This window comes from Heterodontus francisci, chromosome 3 (assembly GCF_036365525.1).
Source record: "Heterodontus francisci isolate sHetFra1 chromosome 3, sHetFra1.hap1, whole genome shotgun sequence".
In the NCBI taxonomy this organism is placed as follows: domain Eukaryota; kingdom Metazoa; phylum Chordata; class Chondrichthyes; order Heterodontiformes; family Heterodontidae; genus Heterodontus; species Heterodontus francisci.
Genome location: NC_090373.1, coordinates 51,495,917 through 51,514,440, shown reverse-complemented (window position 1 = coordinate 51,514,440; position 18,524 = coordinate 51,495,917). Strand labels below are relative to the sequence as shown.

The 18,524-nt window shown below is 43.0% G+C and overlaps 1 protein-coding gene across 2 annotated transcripts in view; it reads left to right on the top strand.

Annotated features, from left to right (window-relative positions):
* LOC137356241 (peroxidasin homolog) overlaps positions 1 to 14,460 on the top strand; it is a 346,740-nt gene extending 332,280 nt beyond the window's left edge. For both annotated transcript variants that reach the window (XM_068022122.1, XM_068022116.1), the window contains 4 exons: positions 6,980 to 7,100; positions 9,177 to 9,315; positions 11,052 to 11,165; positions 12,231 to 14,460. In XM_068022122.1, the coding sequence (XP_067878223.1) occupies positions 6,980 to 7,100; positions 9,177 to 9,315; positions 11,052 to 11,165; positions 12,231 to 12,356 (500 nt within the window). In that variant the 3' untranslated portion in view covers positions 12,357 to 14,460. The remainder of the gene's footprint in view (positions 1 to 6,979; positions 7,101 to 9,176; positions 9,316 to 11,051; positions 11,166 to 12,230) is intronic.
* The last annotated feature ends 4,064 nt before the right edge of the window (positions 14,461 to 18,524 follow it).

The following is an 18,524-nucleotide window of genomic DNA, read 5'->3' as shown; positions in this document are numbered from 1 at the left end:
AAACAGCTTCCACAAACCTACCTTCACTGGTCAATACACACATTGGGATTCTTACAGCTCCACATGCTATAAGATTGGTCTTATCGGCAACCTCGTAAATAGATCCCGAGCCATTTGCTCACCATGCAAGCTTGATGCTGAAATAGGGCAAATCAATGACATCCTGCATAACAGTGGCTACCCTGATCAGATCATTTCTCGCTGCATATTGCACAAACCAATGAACAGGCCTAAGGCCATCATTTTCAGCCCTGAAAAGTGTCCAGCCTACCTCAAATTACCCTAGAAGGGTAATGTATCCCAAAAATTTGAGCAACAGTTGAAGCTAGCTGTTTCACACTGCTACTATGCAGTAGCAACACGTGTGGTGTTTGCCACTAACAATGCTGCCGTCAAGCCAAAAAGACATCCTGCCTTTCGCACAAATGAGTAATGTGATATTTGAATTCCAATGTCAGTGCGGTGCTAGGTATATAGGCCGTAAGTTCCAAAGATTGACGGATCGTATCAAACAATATGTCCCTTCCGCTGTTTGCAACGGGCAAGGTACAGGCCGTACCCAATCAGCCCATGCTTGCAAAACTCAAAACACCGTATCCAACATTAGATGTGATTCGGCGATTAGACAACATTTGCTAAATAATCCTCAGTGTGCTAAGAATTTTGCTGACAGCCAATTTAAGATTGTTAGTCGGGCTCGTGGTGTGACGCATTTGTGCGAACTGGAAGCTACATGTATTAATACACAGGGCCCTGTTCCTTGCAGACAGAAAGAACATGTACAGACATGTTCAGCTAAACAAAATAAGTGACAGACATTCACTGGTTCATTCCTCAGGGCAATGCCTTGACCAATCAGAGTCAAACTGCCTGGTTTGTATTTCAAACTGTCAGTCACCGTAAACATGTGCATTCTCCATGGCAAAATCTCCAACCAATCAGAGTTCATTTGCCAACCAATCAGCACTGTCTTCTCATGCAGTATAAAGTTGTTGTTCTCCCTTACATTGTATTCTTGCGGATTGTTCTGATGAGTGCAAGATGAAAAGCTTCAACAACATGTCTCTATTTTCAGCAATAAATCCATTATTAAGGAGGTTATAGCAGGACATTTAGAAAACCATAATGCGATCAGGAAGAGTCAACATGGTTTTCTGAAAGGAAAATCATGTTTGACTAATTTATTAGAGGTCTTTGAGGAAGTAACAAGCAACATGGATAAAGGGGAACCTGTAGATGGGGTATAATTGGATTTCCAAAAGGCATTCGATAAGGTGCCACATAAAAGGTTACTACACAAAGTAAGAGCTCATGGTGTAGGGGGTAACATTGGCATGGATAGAGGATTGGTTAGCTAACAGGAAGCAGAGAATAGAGATAAATGGGCCATTTTCAGTTGACAGGATGTAACTAGTGGAGTGCCTCACTATTTACAACCTATATCAATGACTTGGATGAAGGGGCCGAATGTATGGTTGCTAAGTTTGCTGATGACACAAAGATAGATAGGAAGGTAAATTGTCAAGAGGACATAAAGAGCTTATAAAGGGATATAGATAGGTTAAATGAATGGGAAAAACTTTGGCAGATGAAGTATGATGTGGGAAAAGCAGAATATGATTTAAATGGAGAAAAACTGCTGAATTCTGCGATGCAAAGGGATCTGGGTATGCTGGTACGTGATTTACAAAAAATTAGTATGCAAGTACAGCAAGTGATTAGGAAGGCAAATGAATGCTATTGTTTATTGCAAGGGGAATAGAATATAGAAGTAGGGAAGTTTTGCTACAGCTGTACAGGGCCTTAGTGAGACCACATCTAGAGTACAGTTTTGGTCTCCTTACTTAAGAAAGGGTAGAATTGCATTAGAAGTAGTTCAGAAAAGGTTCCAGGGATGAAGGGCTTATCTTATGAGGAAAGGTTGAACAAGTTGGGCCTATACCCATTGGAGTTCAGAAGAATGAGAGGTGACCTTATGAAACATATAAGATCCTGAGGGGACTTGATAGGGTGGATGCTGGAAAGTCGTTTCCATTTATAGGCGAGACTAGGGGACACAGTTTAAAAATAAGGGGTCTCCCATTTAAGATGGGGAGGAGAATTCTTTCTCTGAGGGTCGATAGTCTGTGGAATCTTGTTCCCCGGAAAGCAGTAGAGGCTGGGCCATTGAATTTATTCAAGGCTGAGTTGGATAGACAAGGGAGTAAAGTGTTATGGGGGGCAGACAGGAAAGTGGAGTTGAAGCCACATTCAGATCAGCCATGATCTTATCAAATGGCAGAAGAGGTTCGAGGGGCCGAATGGCCTACTTCTGCACTTAATTCGTATGTTTGTCTGTCCTTCATAACGTGGCCCTCCAGAGAGATGTGGACCTTGAAGAGGGTGAAGCATTGGATGGACACAGCTCATTGGAGGAAGAGAAGGAAGATGATACAGGAGATGCATAACACAGAGGTACCAGGCTGTGCAGGAATGAGACTAGGCCTGGTACGGGGCTCGAGGGTCTCATCAGGATGCCATTAACGTCAGGGATCATCTGATTCAGGCTCGTTTCAGCTGAGTCCCTCTGACCCAGGAGGAGCAGCATAGTATGAAACTCACTTTGAAATGCCTGCGAGAACACTTCCATTGAAGATGCAGCCTGGAACAGCTCAACTCTTACCACCAACGATTGATGCACCTCTGTGCAAAGGTTTCACTGCCACCGTTCACAGACTCTTTATCTCCTTCATCCCTCTTTTTCTGTACTGCCATTCATAAAAGGAAACTCACATATATGGCTGCGTGTGTCAATATTTACATGGTGCTCAAAAAATGCACAGTTACATGTGATGGACATCCCAGGGCTCACTGTGCGACACGGTGTTCACCTTGTGACCTCAGGAGGTGGAGGCAGCCTGCTCATGTGTCTTTGCTTGCAGCCGAGATGCACATGGCAGTTGTCCTTGATGTGGAGGTGTCAGTGGGGGTAAAGGTCTGCAAAGGAAACCCAACCGGATCCCGAATGCCGGACTCGGAAGTGCGCCACGACCTGACCCGAACCCGACACGACGTCGGGGTCGGGTCGGTTAGCAGGCTTTTAAGTGGGGGCACCTCCAGAGGCTGCTGCACAGATGTTCCTTCAGTCAGAGGGGCCAAGGAGGCTGCTGCTGCTGATGGCCCCCTGAGGAGTGGCGCATTCATCCTCTTCAGTGACAGCCTCAGTCCTTGGATGACAGGAGAGGAGAATCAGCTGGGGTGCAGCTGGCATCCCCTCCATACATCTTTGCGCCATCAGTGCCACTGACCGGTCAAGTCTACATAGTGTGAAATGCATCCTGTGAATGTCAGCGCACAGCTTCTGCGTGCACTCCAAGAATTGCCGCATATGACTCTCCATGAGGTTGGTCACTGTGACAATGGAGGAGCTCATGTGCTCCAAGTCCTGAGTCATGGTGGCTAATATGAGCTTGATGGACTCCTCCATTCTCAGTCCTTGACTGCGCACTCATGTGGGAGCACATCTGTTGTTGCTGTTATAAGTACAGCTTTCCTTCCAGTGACTCCTGAGGCCCTGCATCTGTGCCCAGCTGAGCAGGGCTGTGTCTGTCCTCCATCTTCCGAGGGGCACTGCCCACCTCTGCCTCTTGCACCTCCTCCTGCGCACTTGTCAGGTGCTTATCACCCTGTGCCACCCTCTCAAATAGAATGCAAGGACCCACCAAAGTGACTTTGTGCACTGATAGAGTGTGCGCATGTAAGGTGTGACAGTGTTGGTTTGAGCTCTGCTCTGGCAGCGCTTGGTGCGGTGATGGTGAAGGAGTTAGATCTGGATATCAGCATCTGTGGGAGACACAAGAATAGTTCACTAGCCTTGGAGAGCAGAAGCCTCTGTAATGCCGAAGCTTCCCAATGCAGCTCAGTGTTCAGCATGCTGTCGGATGGCTGGAGTGCGATGCAGCCCCTTAATGTATGCATTACAATCTCTGTTCACCAGGGATGCCCATCTTGCCTTCCCAAAATTGCTCTTGGTCAGTGACCCTGGAGATCTCCTTGGCTATCCATTGTGGTGATAACCTGTATGTAGGGAACTCCTCCTAACGCCTGGGCCCTCTCGTGGTCGTTATGAGCCCAATTCTCCTGAAAGGACAAAAAAGACAGAGATCGGGCACTGTTGGCCTCTGTGGCCAATGCCAGCGGCTTATATACATAAGCTGCATGTATCAGTGTTGGTAGGTCCTCAACAGCACTATGAATCAGAGCCTTGCTGAGGGATCAGTAAGTACCTTGGACACACACTTCTCCCATGTTCAGGAGCAGCATGCGACCCCAGGTTCTTCAGCTGATGTGTCTGCTGGAGGTTGAATACCCAGAGGCCTGTCCTGAGGGTTCGGCATTGCACTCACCTTGCCAGAGTGAATAGTCATTGAATTTCTTCCTGCACTGGACCCAGATTATGTGGACGACGCTCTCTGCTGACTGTATTGGCGACTTCAATCCAGGCCCGCTTGGTCTAGGATCCTCCTGCTTCCCTCCTCTCCCTCACTGCCTTGAGGAGGCCCTCCAGGTCAGCATCAACAAAACAAGGGGCAGTCCTGCCGTAGGTTCCAGGCCTCTGCCTCTCCTGCTCCATCTTTATTCCAGCAAGAAATGCAGTGAAACATCAGCCACTACTGTGGCTGCTGTGGTGTGTTTAAATTCGGCCCACTCACTTTCAGTCCCATCTCTGTTTCCACCCCCGAGCTGCTAATTGGCAACCCAACCCGCTCGCTAGCCAACTAACAGTCTGCCACTCAGAAAATTGGGAGTTGTGACTGCTACCCCCTTGGGGTCGTGATTGGGACCCAGAAGCAGTCCCAACATCCATTTTCTGCCCCTGGAAGGAAGATGCTGCCCATAAAGTCAAGGTTGTATGGGAAAGAGAGACTTGGGAATTTGCCTTCTAGTATGTCAAAGGCAAATGATAAATGAGCTACAACAAAATAATTCTATTAAACTATGACAAAGAACAAAGAACAGTACAGCACAGGAACAGGCCAATCGACCCACTAAGCCTGCGCCGATCTTGATGCCTGCCTAAACTAAAACCTTCTGCACTTCCGGGGACCGTATCCCTCTATTTCCATCCTATTCACGTATTAGTCAAGATGCCTCTTAAACGTCATTATCGTACATGCTTCCACCACCTCCCCTGGCAGCAAGTTCCAGGCACTCACCACCCTCTGTGTAAAGAACTTGCCTCGCACATCCCCTCTAAACTTTGCCCCTCGCACCTTAAACCTATGTCCCCTAGTAACTGACTCTTCCACCCTGGGAAAAAGTTTCTGACTATCCACTCTGTCCATGCCGCTCATAACTTTGTAAACCTCTATCATGTCGCCGCTCCACCTCCGTCGTTCCAGTGAAAACAATCCAAGTTTATCCAACCTCTCCTCATAGCTAATGCCCTCCAGACCAGGCAACATCCTGGTAAACCTCCTCTGTACCCTCTCCAAAGCCTCCACATCCTTCTGGTAGTGTGGCGACCAGAATTGCACGCAATATTCCAAGTGTGGCCGAACTAAGGTTCTGTACAGCTGCAACATGACTTGCCAATTTTTATACTCTATGCCCCGACCGATGAAGGCAAGCATGCCGTATGCCTTCTTGACTACCTTATCCACCTGTGTTGCCACTTTCAGTGACCTGTGGACCTGTACGCCCAGATCTCTCTGCCTGTCAATACTCCTAAGGGTTCTGCCATTTACCGTATCCCTCCCACCTGCATTAGACCTTCCAAAATGCATTACCTCACATTTGTCCGGATTAAACTCCATCTGCCATTTCTCCGCCCAAGTCTCCATTCGATCTATATCCTGCTGTATCCTCTGACAATCCTCATCATTATCCGCAACTCCACCAACCTTTGTATCGTTCGCAAACTTACTAATCAGACCAGATACAATTTCCTCCAAATCATTTATATATACTACAAACAGCAAAGGTCCCAGCACTGATCCCTGCGGAACACCACTAGTCACATCCCTCCATTCAGAAAAACACACATCCACTGTTACGCTCTGTCTTCTATGACTGAGCCAGTTCTGTATCCATCTTGCCAGCTCACCTCTGATCCCGTGTGACTTCACCTTTTGTACCAGTCTGCCATGCGGGACCTTGTCAAAGGCTTTACTAAAGTCTATATAGACAACATCCACTGCCCTTCCCTCATCAATCATCTTCGTCACTTCCTCAAAATACTCAATCAAATTAGTAAGACACGACCTCCCCTTCACAAAACCATGCTGTCTCTCGCTAATAAGTTTGTTTGTTTCCAAATGGGAGTAAATCCTGTCCCGAAGAATCCTCTCTCATAGTTTCCCTACCACTGACGTAAGGCTCACCAGCCTATAATTTCCTGGATTATCCTTACCACCCTTCTTAAACAAAGGAACAACATTGGCTATTCTCCAGTCCTCTGGGACCTCACCTGTAGCCAATGAGGATGCAAAGATTTCTGTCAAGGCCCCAGCAATTTCTTCCCTTGCCTCCCTTGTCATTTTTGAGGCCAACGTGCATGTTTGTTTTACGACTTGAAGGACTCTCAATTCAAGATTATCATCAGAGTCAGAACTGCAGGCAACAGTATTTTAGTCCATGGAAACTAGCTGACTTGAAAGAAGAGGTAAGTACTTAAAATTAAGATGAAGGGTCACTGACCCGAAACGTTAACTCTGCTTCTCTTTCCAAAGATGCTGCCAGACCTGCTGAGTGGTTCCAGCATTTCTTGTTTTTACTTAAAATTAAGAGTTCTTTTAAGTTAGCTGTAATGTTCAGAATGGACTATGAATGTGCGGCACAGCACTTAGCCTAGAATTAGAAGTTTCAATAATCCTAGTTGTAAATCAGGAGATTAATGAAGGATTATTGTGTCTGAATCTGGCTCAGTATTAAATTACAGTATTATTGTAAGTGCATTTTTTGAACTGAAAATTTTACTTCATAATATTTTATTCTCCAGACTGCAGGACCAGAGGGCAATTCAATGCACTGTCACACCACTTCCGTGGCAGACGTTCGTCTGAATACAGCTTCCGGGACGAGTCTCCATTCAGAAAATTGAAAAGCTTGACACATTCCAGGTTCATTTCAGTTGACAATGGAGTTTCATTGCGTATTCCATTAGTTTGCATATGAGGAGGTTGTCGAAAACTGAGAATTAATTGCAAAGCATTTCAAATATCAATGAAAGTTGGGATTAATAAAATAACAGCAGTGGACTTCTAAGAACTTCAAATTAACAGTGTTTGGCTCCTAATTCCCAGCTAGTCTGAGTTTAAAAGTCCAGTTTTTTTTTTAGATTTCTCTTCATGAATTTTCAATATTTTTATGCGGATGTTCTCAATGTGCCGCGCTGCTAAGGCCTCATTTGTTACCTACCCATACTTGCCCTGCAAAGGCGGTGGGCCTTCTCCTGGAGCTGGTGCTCTGTCCCCTTGTCCTCTTTGAAAATTGAAAGACTTATGAAAATGTATCTGTTTAGATTATCTCTGGTGGTATGCCATTGGGTATAGCCATGAAGGGAGCTGGGGGATTACGTGCTTCTGGGGCCTTAAAGGCAGCAGCCACTTTAAAGAGAAAGCCCTTAAAGAGAAATTCATTTTTTTTTAGTTATTGTACTGGTTAGCATATTTTAAAACAGCAGCTGACATTTTGGAGAGTGGTGAAATCCATTTTAGTTAGCTCGAGCTGTAAATTGCATTTCTGACCTTCATGTCTATGTGTCACCCCCTTGAATGAGTGCATACTGCTGTGCCATTGCTGGGATGACTGTGCCACCCAAAGCAGGAGTCTGGATGGATGCTATTCCCATTTGCCATGGAGGGAGTTTGTTTAAAGGCGAGCACCATGGTGATCAGCAGGAGGTAGAGGCACAGGGAAAGATAGTGCGTGTGAAGAATGTTGTAGGAGGAGGGTGCTGGTTTAACTGTAATGCTTACCATTTTATTCAAGGTAGCATGGAGTAGATGTATGGTTAGGGGAGGTTAGGATTGGGGAACCATTGTTAATGGCCCAGAAGAGACCATGATCAAATATGCACTTATATAGTTTAGAAACAACTGGCTAGGCCTAACATGAGTATTGTGTCCAATTTTGGGCACCACCCTTTAGGAAGGATGCAAGGCCTTGAGAAAGAACATAATAGAGTTACTAGAATGGTATACTGAGGAAGCGGGACTTCAGTTAAGTGAGCGACTGGAGCAGAGAAGATTAAGGGGATAGTTATTCGAGCTGGTCAAAATTATGAAGGGTTTTGACAGAGTTAGTAAGGAAAAACTGCTCCCACTGGCAGGAGGGTCAGTAACCAGAGGACACAGATTTAAGGTAATTGGGAAAACAACCAATGGAGTGATGAGGGCAATTTTTTATTCAGTGACTTCTTATGATCTGAAATGCACTGCCTGAAAGGGTGGTGGAAACAGATTCAATAGTTACTTTCAAAAGGGAATTGGATACATACTTGAAAAGGAAAAATTTACTGGGCTACGGGAAAGCAAAGGGGAGTAGGGCTAATTAAATAGTTCTTTCAAAGGGCCTGCACTGGCAAGTTGGGCTGAATGGCTTTCTTCTGCTCTTCAATTCTTGCCCCATTTCAAAAAATCTTCCACTGAAGATTACAACCTAGAATCCCTGACATGAATTTAAATATTTTGACACTGCCGACAAGTGTTCTTTTGTTTAGTTTCTTTCACCTAGTCATCAATTGTTGATCAATGGGTTGCTCATGTCTTTGTGACCACAACATTCTTCCTTGATTTGGGTGTAGCAATAACCTTTATCATTCACTTTGCATCTTGCAAGTGTTCTATCCTAACTTCAGGCAACTTCGGCAGCATATACAGTAAAACTTCAGTGATGGAGAAGGTTAGCATGGGTGCTGTGCAAGGATGAAATGCAGATTTGTGATAGTATTTTTTTTATTTTCGACTTAGATGCAGCAGTGGGGAGCTTAAGGTCTTTCTGTGTGGACAAGCTAAGATGGGCCAAATGGCCTTTTGTCATCCCTAATTATCCTACTGTATGAACTTGATCAGTATGATTGTGAATAAATTACTATTTTAAGTAGCTGCAAATAGAAACATTAGTTAGGCATAATATGCTTTTGTTTACTTATGATTGTTACTAATACGATCTTATTTTTGAACATTTCCTTGCAGTTCACTGATGAATGCATTTCACACTGACAATGTAACCGTGTCATTAAAATCTGTCTCCGAAAAAGACGATGCTGTCATAAATGATTTCCAGGACTTTGTGACTGAGATACAGAAAACTATTGCTGGTCTTCAAAATCAGGTGGGAATACCTTTATAGATAAAAGGTTCTAGTTTTCTTCAGTTTCTATTTGCATAACTGACTTGGAGATGGGCACAAGAGGAAACAGGAATGAAGTTTGCTCAAACCAAATTAGAGGGCATAGTAAATTGTGAGGAAGAATGCAGGAGCATATAGGCAGATAGTGGAGTGGCGGAGAGTACAGACACAGTTCTGTGCAGAAAAATGTTGCAGTATATTTGGGGAGAAAAGAAACAGTGAAAGAAAGCATATGCTAAATGGTTTAAGATTCTGAACAGGGAGATCTCTGAGTGCAGATATAGGGGGGAAGAAATTGGTCCATATCACACATGCTTTGTGGGTACAAAAATAACATTAGGGGGAACCAATTTCCAAATTGGCAACCAGTAGCATCTAAGTATCCAGGTTGCCCACCTAATACAGACTGGACCCCAGTACCGAATGTGGCAAAAAAAAAAACAGGTGCAGCAAGGTAAAGAAAATTGCTTCTTTCCCCTAGGTCCCTTTCCAAAGTTGGTGCCTGTGCTCATAAATGTCTGAGACCGTCTCAGTGTTTCTCAGCTGTCTAAAACTAATGCGGTGAAACTAAAGGAAGAGAACTGTCCTCCTTAATAGCCCGACAAAAAGGGTGACATTGGAGATCACCTTTCTTTCCCAGCTGATCATTGTGGCACCATGCTGCAACTGCTTTCAAAGCCAAATTATGTGCCAAATGCAGACATTGATATTTAGGTCTAGACATTACTACGGGCAATATCAGCAGCCAGATGTTTACTGATTCCACATAAGATTCCTGTCTGCTACTGTTATGATCCCCGTGAAGATCAACAAAGCAAAAGAATCGAATTTACCAACTGATCCCACTAGAAAAACCAAATGGACAAGATTTCACTTTCATAAATTGACTCCAATAATCAAACCAAAATCAACATAAATTAAACATTAAATTACAGACTAATCACGGTCAATATATATAGTTTACAGATTATACGTTAATTATCAGATGCAACAAAGATCCTCTCAGCAAAGATGGCACCGACCAGCCACAAAGTTCTTCAAAACTCTGAACTTCTTCAGGTAGATTTCCAGTTTCTGTCCTCCAAGATGCAGATGCTGATGTAATGCCTTCTCATCGATAGCAAGCGTTGTAGTTTTCCCTTCAACGTTTTGGTCTTGTCACCTCCCAAACATCCTTGGCCCTGCTCACTGACAGTCTTTATGGCCTGGTTCCACCAGTATTTCTTCAAGTCACCAAAAGCAGCTGCCACAATTCGTGATTTGCCAATGGCCAGTTCCAAAAATCAGCTTTCTCGCTCTGCAGCTTGTTTGCCAAAAATGCCCAAGGCAATTCACAGGAGTATTATAAAAGAAAGTTATGCCTTTTTTTTTTAATAACAGAGCCATGACTGTCAAAACTCTACAGATATTGAAAAATGAGTTCAGCAACAAAACTGTCAAGGAAAATAATGGTTTTGATGTCTAGTTTTGTGGGCGACTGGAAATCTGTGTTCACCAAAGTGTGGATGATTGCAATGGGGAATAAATGATTTTCCTTGTTGTCCTTCAGAATACTGTATCACACTTACAACATGCATGATGTGCCACTATAGTGTTCCTTTGCTGCATTAGCTAGACATTGTATTGTCCCCATCCTCCTGGCCTCTTTGGTTATGGCAGATGGTGATCTCTTTATTTCCAAACATGTCCTTTAGTGACTATTTCATATTTTTCTCCAGATTAAAAAACTTGAAGGTCAGCTCCGTAAATCTGGCTGCACTGATGGGAAGGCAAGAGAACGCTCCAACAAAGAGGAGTGGAAGGAGGATTCCTGTACGACCTGCAAATGCAAGGTAAGACTGCAGATATTTCATGGCAGCACCAATACCTTTTAAACCAGTGGAAATTGTGGTACTGAACAATGTATTCCAGCACATAACCCTCAAATATTTTAATTGTATTTGGTGAAATTACATAGAAATTGCATTCAGGTTCTTTAAAAAAGAAAGTTTTACAAAATAATCTGGTTTTACAAAATAATCTGGTTTTATTGAGGTTTTGATTCTGGTGCTATGCTTTGAGCCTGGGATATTAGTTTAATAGCTGACTTCCTAATAGTTGTTTGGCATAGTCCCAGAGAAATGTTGCAAACAATAGGACTAATGATGCAACCCTTGCAGCTTGTATTTGTACTTTGACTGCAAAGTGGCTTTTAGCTGCAACCAACTTTTTATGGAAATCTTCTGGAGCGCTGCTTGTACCTCCTCCCAATGGAGCATTGTGGTCCACATGTCTTTGCTGTGCCATTGTCAGCAATTAGTCCACTTTTTCTGCCACCACCACAACATTCCCTCTAATAGCATGCTACAGCCCTTTTGAGATCTGCTGACTTGATCTTCAGCCACCTATCCCAAGTGTGAAAAAGGCCATGCACTTTAGAGGAAGGTTTTTTCTGCCAGAAGTCTTTACAAATTAGGGGGAAGAACTCCCAACATAAAGTTCGGCATGGTGTGCCCTTTGCGCTATTAGTGCATGCGCCTGTGCCAAGGACTACCCTGACCACCATTTTACTGTTCTTGCAAAATCCAGACTTGTGTGTGTTTCATTTGCCTGTATTGGTCTGTGTATTTTTTTTTTAAGTTGTACTGCATGTCCTTTCAATTACTTTTCAGCCTTTTTAGTAAAGTTTGCATTGCATTCGTGCATTGAAATGATGAAGAAGTTAAAAGTTGTTTTTTAAAAAAACCTTAATTGACGTTAGCCAGAGGTTGGGGTCTAATTGATATTAAATTCCAGTGAGGAAGCAGATAATTGAAAACAGTAAGAGACTAATTGCACACTCTGTAGGCCTGGGATGCAGCACTTGATTTGACTTCAATTGTACTTGAAACAAAATCTCTTTCTGTTTTGTATTTCAGGAGGGACAGCTTACCTGCTTTGTTGAAGCATGTCCACCCGCTAGTTGTGCTAATCCTGTGAAGGTGGAGGGAGCTTGCTGTCCAGTCTGTGCAGAACAAACCTTGAAACAAGATGAGAGGTCCTAGATCCTCACTGCAGGACTGGAGGGGATGTGCTGTCCTTTTTAATTGTACAGTGAATTGTGATGTCTAGATGTCAGTATGAATACAGTGTGCTTTCAAAAATACCCATGAGTATTCAGTCAGAATTGCAAAGAAACCATCCATTTGAAGAAATCCCAAGAAATATTAAAAGTGCTTCATGTTAACTGATTTTAAATCAGCAACACAGTTGAAACATTTTATGCACGTACCAAGTATGTACTGTCAAAGAGAACCACAATGCAAAAAGTATTGAAAGGGAAGTAGTGTGTTTAATGACAGGGTGATTTCAATTTGTCTGCCATGTTTTCCTGGTAAGAAGCTTCTCAGGTTAGAAATGCCAAAACGAAAATTGGTGCTACATGTATTTTCTTGTATATGACATTAGAGTGAATAGCAGGAGGTAACATACCTTATCATTTCCAAACTACTATGTACTTTATTTGCTTAAAGGCAAAAACTATCTCAAGAACTCCTCTAGCTCAACATATATATGTTTATGTGCCGTTTCCTCTTTTGAATGAGTGTGAGAAAATGTTTCGGAGGAGGAAAAAACCATTAAAGCTGTGGTTTTATATATAAATATATATATATTTACTCTGTTATAGAGCCCCAGGTAATTTGTGTGCTTAAAACCTAAAGTCTCTCACTCTCCCAAGGTGGTGAGACTTGTAGGCTGTTCTTTTAGTTTACTAATGTGAAGATGTTATTCGTACTTGTTCGGACGTTTGATTCATAGATGCTTACTAATTTGCAGATTGGTGTACATACTACATGGAAAATGTGCCTGTGCTGTTTCACTAATTGGCACTATACGTCAGCGTTCTCACACAATGAGTAAAAGTTATTTGTCAATCTAGATCAGAGCATTTAAAAGGAATCTGTTTTTAGTCTTTGTGGCCTGGCTACTGAATTTTCAGCTCTAACCATTACACCTTATTGGATTTATGGCATTTTGCACTTCTTAATTTTTTTGGATTACTGTTTTAATGTACTAATAGATTTTTTTACATTGTAGTAATTTGTTACTGTATACAGGCATAAGAAATGGTGGGGGATGGGGAGGGAGGGAAGTCCATAAAAGGGGTTTCTTGCTCCCTGATTATCCGTTGAAAAGCTATGCTAACCAGTGAAACAGTATTAAATGTCATATAACATTTCTAACCATTGTTTCTTTATTGTTGGGAAGAATTTTTTATTTATTTACTCAGTCAGATGTTAATTGGTCACTTTTAACCATCAATGAAGGACATCTAATAGTTTTTTTTTAAAAATCATACCTCAACCTTTCATTTATGGTGCTATTTGATTTTAAGGCAACATTCTCATGTTACTTTAAAAAAAGTAACCATATTTGTTATATGCCAACCTGTCTCTTAGATTTGTTAACAGGGACCTCATTTAGGTTTTTAATATTCAGAAATGATTTGGGATAGAAAAAAACAGTGGATCACAGCAGCAACAAAACCTCACATGATTTTCGTAATTTTTAAGTACGTCTTGGCAAGAACGATGAGATACCAACTCTTTACAAGAGAAGTTGAATTTCATGGCATTCAACGTAAAATTACTGACCATTTTTTTCAGGGGTTCTTGGATATAAAGGAGCATTATAGTATTTTGAAAAATATTTAAGTATCTGCTCTGCTTTTCAAACAAATTCACCTAGGTTTCATTTTTGTTTGCATGTTTGTTTTATTGTTTATCTTGGGAGCATGCAAAGAGCAGGCAAAGGCATGTTGGACCAAATGGGTGCCTCCTGTGCTATATGATTCTATGCAGGCTCTAACACTGATGAATGGATTGTTCTGCTGGAACAATATGAGGCAGTTCTACTGCTTTGTTCCTCATCTTTTTTCTCTCTTGTAACAGCAGTGCTGATATAGTTTTTATACCGACCATTTTCATCTTCAAATTTGTACACGTTGTTCTGAGGCTGAGACTTAATAGCCATATTGCTTTAATGAGACAGAACAGGAGAACAGCCTATGCCCTTTACATAGCATAAAACAATAAATTTACCAAAGAAATGTTTGCACTGTGTAATACATTTGTATGAACCAAATTAAACAGATCACATTATTCAAAATATGCAGTGTCATTTTCCTAGTGTCACTCAGTTATACTTGACACATAAATATTTCATTTACAGGTGCCAGTTGATAAACAGTCTGCTTGGTGTTTGTTGCCATTCTGTTTCCTTCAACATCGTTCATGATAATATCATTTACACCATCATTTACACAGATGACACCTGTGGACTAACCAGTGCTGGGTGCGGGATATCTGTTTGAAGGAGATGTGAAAAGTTTTACACACAGGAGGAGCAAGTTGTGGATTTCCTGCGTCATGTTAACTATGTCCTGTTGCTTGTAACTCAGTTTTTTTTTATTTGAGACACCAAGATAAGTAGGTAAAATCCCAGAGAACATCATCAATGGCAGATGATGTAGATCAGGAAGTAATGATTGAGTGATGCCAGGCTTGGGTTTTAAAAGCCTGGATGTTGTCGGAAGCAAATAAAAAATTCATTTTTAAGGTCCTATGGAAGATTGAATTTGAATATAATTCTGTGAATTGAGCGTACATTTTAATACAGCGAGGATGTAAGGAGAAAGAACAGATGTTAGGATGGTGCCTTTGTAGCATGGGAAGAAGAGGGGAGGAATGTTTGGACAGAGACTAGCTGTAGTAACATTGATTAAAATAGAGATACAAGAACAGTTGTGATAGAGAGGCAGGCTGGAGACCAAGAATGACAACAACATCAGCTTGCATTCGCAAAGGGCCTTTAACATTGCAAAATGTCCCAAGACACTTAGCAAGAGCATTATCAATAAAAAATTGACACCTAGCCACAGAAGGCGATATCAGGACAGAGGTGATTTTAAAGTAGGAGAGAGGTTTAGGGAGGGAATTTGAGTTTTGGACCAAGGCAGCTGAAGGCATGGCTGCCAGTGATGCAGCAATTAAAACCGGGTGCTGTGCAAGTTGCCAGAATTGGAGGAGAGCAAGCATCTCGAAGACAAAAGAAGATACTTAGCAGATGGAGTTTTATGATATTTGCAGTTTGAGGCAAGAGTTGAATGCTACATATATATCTATGATAGTTTTCTATGTCTTGGACAAATTTAAGCTATAGAGCAAGCCAAGTGATGTTGAGGGGTTATTCACTTAATTATCAGAGTGTGGTTAAATTCAAATAATTAATCTGAAATGACAAAAGAAACGAGTCTCAGTAATGGTGACCATGAAACTACCAAAATGTCGTAAAAACCCATCTGGTTCACGAATGTCTTTTAGGGAAGGAAATCTGCCATCCTTACCTGGTCTGGCCTACATGTGACTCCAGACCCACAGCAATGTGGTTGACTCTTAACTGCCCTCTGAAATGGCCTAGCAAGCCAATCAGTTGCATCAAACTGCTACAGAAAAGTGGGAAAAGAATAAATCTGTACCTAGGCACTGCAAATGACAAAGACACACCCTGTCCAATCGACGGTGTAAAATCCTCCTTACTAACATGTGGGGGCTTGTGCCAAAATTGGGAGAGCTGTCCCAGAGACTAGTCAAGCAACAGCCTGACATAGTCATACTCACCAAATCATACCTTATAGTCATTGGCCCAGACTCCTCCATTTCTATCATAGGTGTGTCCTGTCCCACTGGAAGGACTGACCCAGCAGAGGTGGTGGCACAATCAGGAGCGAGTGGCTCTGGGAGTCCTCAACATTGTCTGTTGACCCCATGACATTTCATGGCATCAGGTCAAACATGGACAAGGAAACTTTCTGCTGATTATCACCTACTGTCCTCCCTCAACTGATGAATCAGTACGCCTCCATGTTGAACACCACTTAGAAGAAGGACTGAGGGTAGCAAGGGCACCGAATGTACTCTGGGTGGGAGACTTCAATGTCCATCATCAAGACCGGCTCGGTAGCACCACTACTGACTGAACTGGCTACGTCCTGAATGATATAGCTGCTGGACTGGGCCTGTAGCACGTGGTGAGAGAACCAACAAAAGGGGAAAAACCTGCTTGACCTCACCCTCACCAATTAACTGTCGCAGATGCATTTGTCCATGACAGTATTGGTAGGAGTGACCAGCACACAGTCCTTGTGGAGATCAAGTTCCATTTTCACACTGAGGATACCCTCAATCGTGTTGTGTGGCAGTACCACCGTGCTAAATGGGATAGATTTTGAACAGATCTAGCAGCTCAAAATTGGGCAACTATGAAGTGCCATGGGCCATCAGCAGCAGTAGAATTGTATTCATCCACAATCTGTAATCCCATGGTCCGGCATATCACTCACTCTACCATTGCCATCAAGCCAGGTTTCAATGAGGTGTGCAGGAGAGCATGCCAGGAGCAGCACCAGGCATACCTAAAAATGATGCGCCAACCCAGTGAAGCTACAGCACAAGACTTCATGCTTGCTGAACAGTGGAAGCAGCATGCTATAGAGTTAAGTGATCCCACAACCAACAGATCAGATCTAAGCTCTGCAGTCCTGCCATATCCAGTTGTAAATGATGGTGGGCAATTAAACAAGTAATTAGAGGAGGAGAATCCACAAACATCCTCATCCTCAATGATGGGGAAGCCCAGCATGTCAATCTTAAAGACAAGGCTGAAGCATTTGCAACCATCTTCAATCAGGAGTGCCAAGTGGATGATCCATCTCGGCCGCCTTCTGAGCTTCCCAGCATCACAGACACCAGTGTTCAGCCAGTTCGATTCAATCCATGTGATATCAAGAAACTGAAGGCATTGAATACAGCAAAGGCTACGGGCTCTGATGACATTCCACTTATGCTCCTAGCCAAGTTGTTACAGTTTACAACACTGGCATCTATCTGATAATGTGGAAAATTGCCCAGGTGTGTCCTGTCCACAAAAAGCAGGATGAATCTAGTGCAAAAGCAAAATACTGCTGATGCTGGAAGACTGAAACAAAAACAGAAAATACTGAAAATACTTAGCAGGTAAGGCAGCATCTGACAAACCTGAAATGTTAACTTTTTTTCTCTCCACGGCTGCTGCCTGGCTTGCTGAATATTTCCAGCATTTCCTGTTTTTATTTCAGGATAAATCTATTCCGGACAATTACTGCCCCATCAGTCTACTCCCAATCATCAGCAAAGTGATGGAAGGTATCATTGACAGTGTTGTAAAGCGGCACTTACTCAGCAATGCTCAGTCTGGGTTCTGCAAGGGGCACTCAGCTCCACACCTCATTACAGCCTTGGTCCAAATATAGGGAAAAAAGCTGAACTCCAGAGGTGAGGTGGGAGTGACTGCCCTTGATATCAAGGCAGCAATGGCATTAAGGAGCCCCAGCAAAACTGGAGTAAATAGGAATTGGAGAAAGCTCTCCACTGGGTTGCAGTCATACCGAGCACAAAGGAAATATGGTTGTGATTGTTGGAGGCCAATCCCCTCACCCCAGGACATCTGTGCTGGAGTTCTGGGTCATGTCCTAGGCCCGACCCTATAAATATTGTGGCTACGTGAGCTGGTCAATGGCTGGGAATTCTGCAGTGAGTAACTCACCTCCTGATTCCCCAAAGCCAGTCCACCATCTGCAAGACACAAGTCAGGAGTGTGACGGAATGCTATCCACTTGCCTAGATAAGTGCGGCTCCAACACTCAAGAAGCTCAAAGCCATCCAGGACAAAGAGGCCTGCATGATTGGCACCCCATCCACCATCTTAAACATTCACTCTCTCCACCACTAATGCACACTGGCAGCAGTGTGTACCATACACAAGATGCATTGCAGCAACTCACGAAGCCTCTTTCGATAGTACCTACCTAACCCATGTCCGCTACCGCCTAGAAGGACAAGGGCAGCAGATATATGAGAACAATAACTGCAAGTTCCCCCCACCCCCAAGCCACACACCATCCTGACTTGAAACTATATCGCTGTTCCTTCATTGTCAGGTCAAAATCCTGGAACTCCTTTCCAAACAGCACTGTGGGTGTACCTACACCACATGGACTGCAGTGGTTCAAGAAGATGGCTCACCACCACCTTCTCGAGGGTAATTAGGGATGGGCAATAAATGTTCGCCTAGCCAGCGACGCCCACATTACTTGTTAAGGAGACTATCACAGCTGTACTGTGGGAGGACACCTT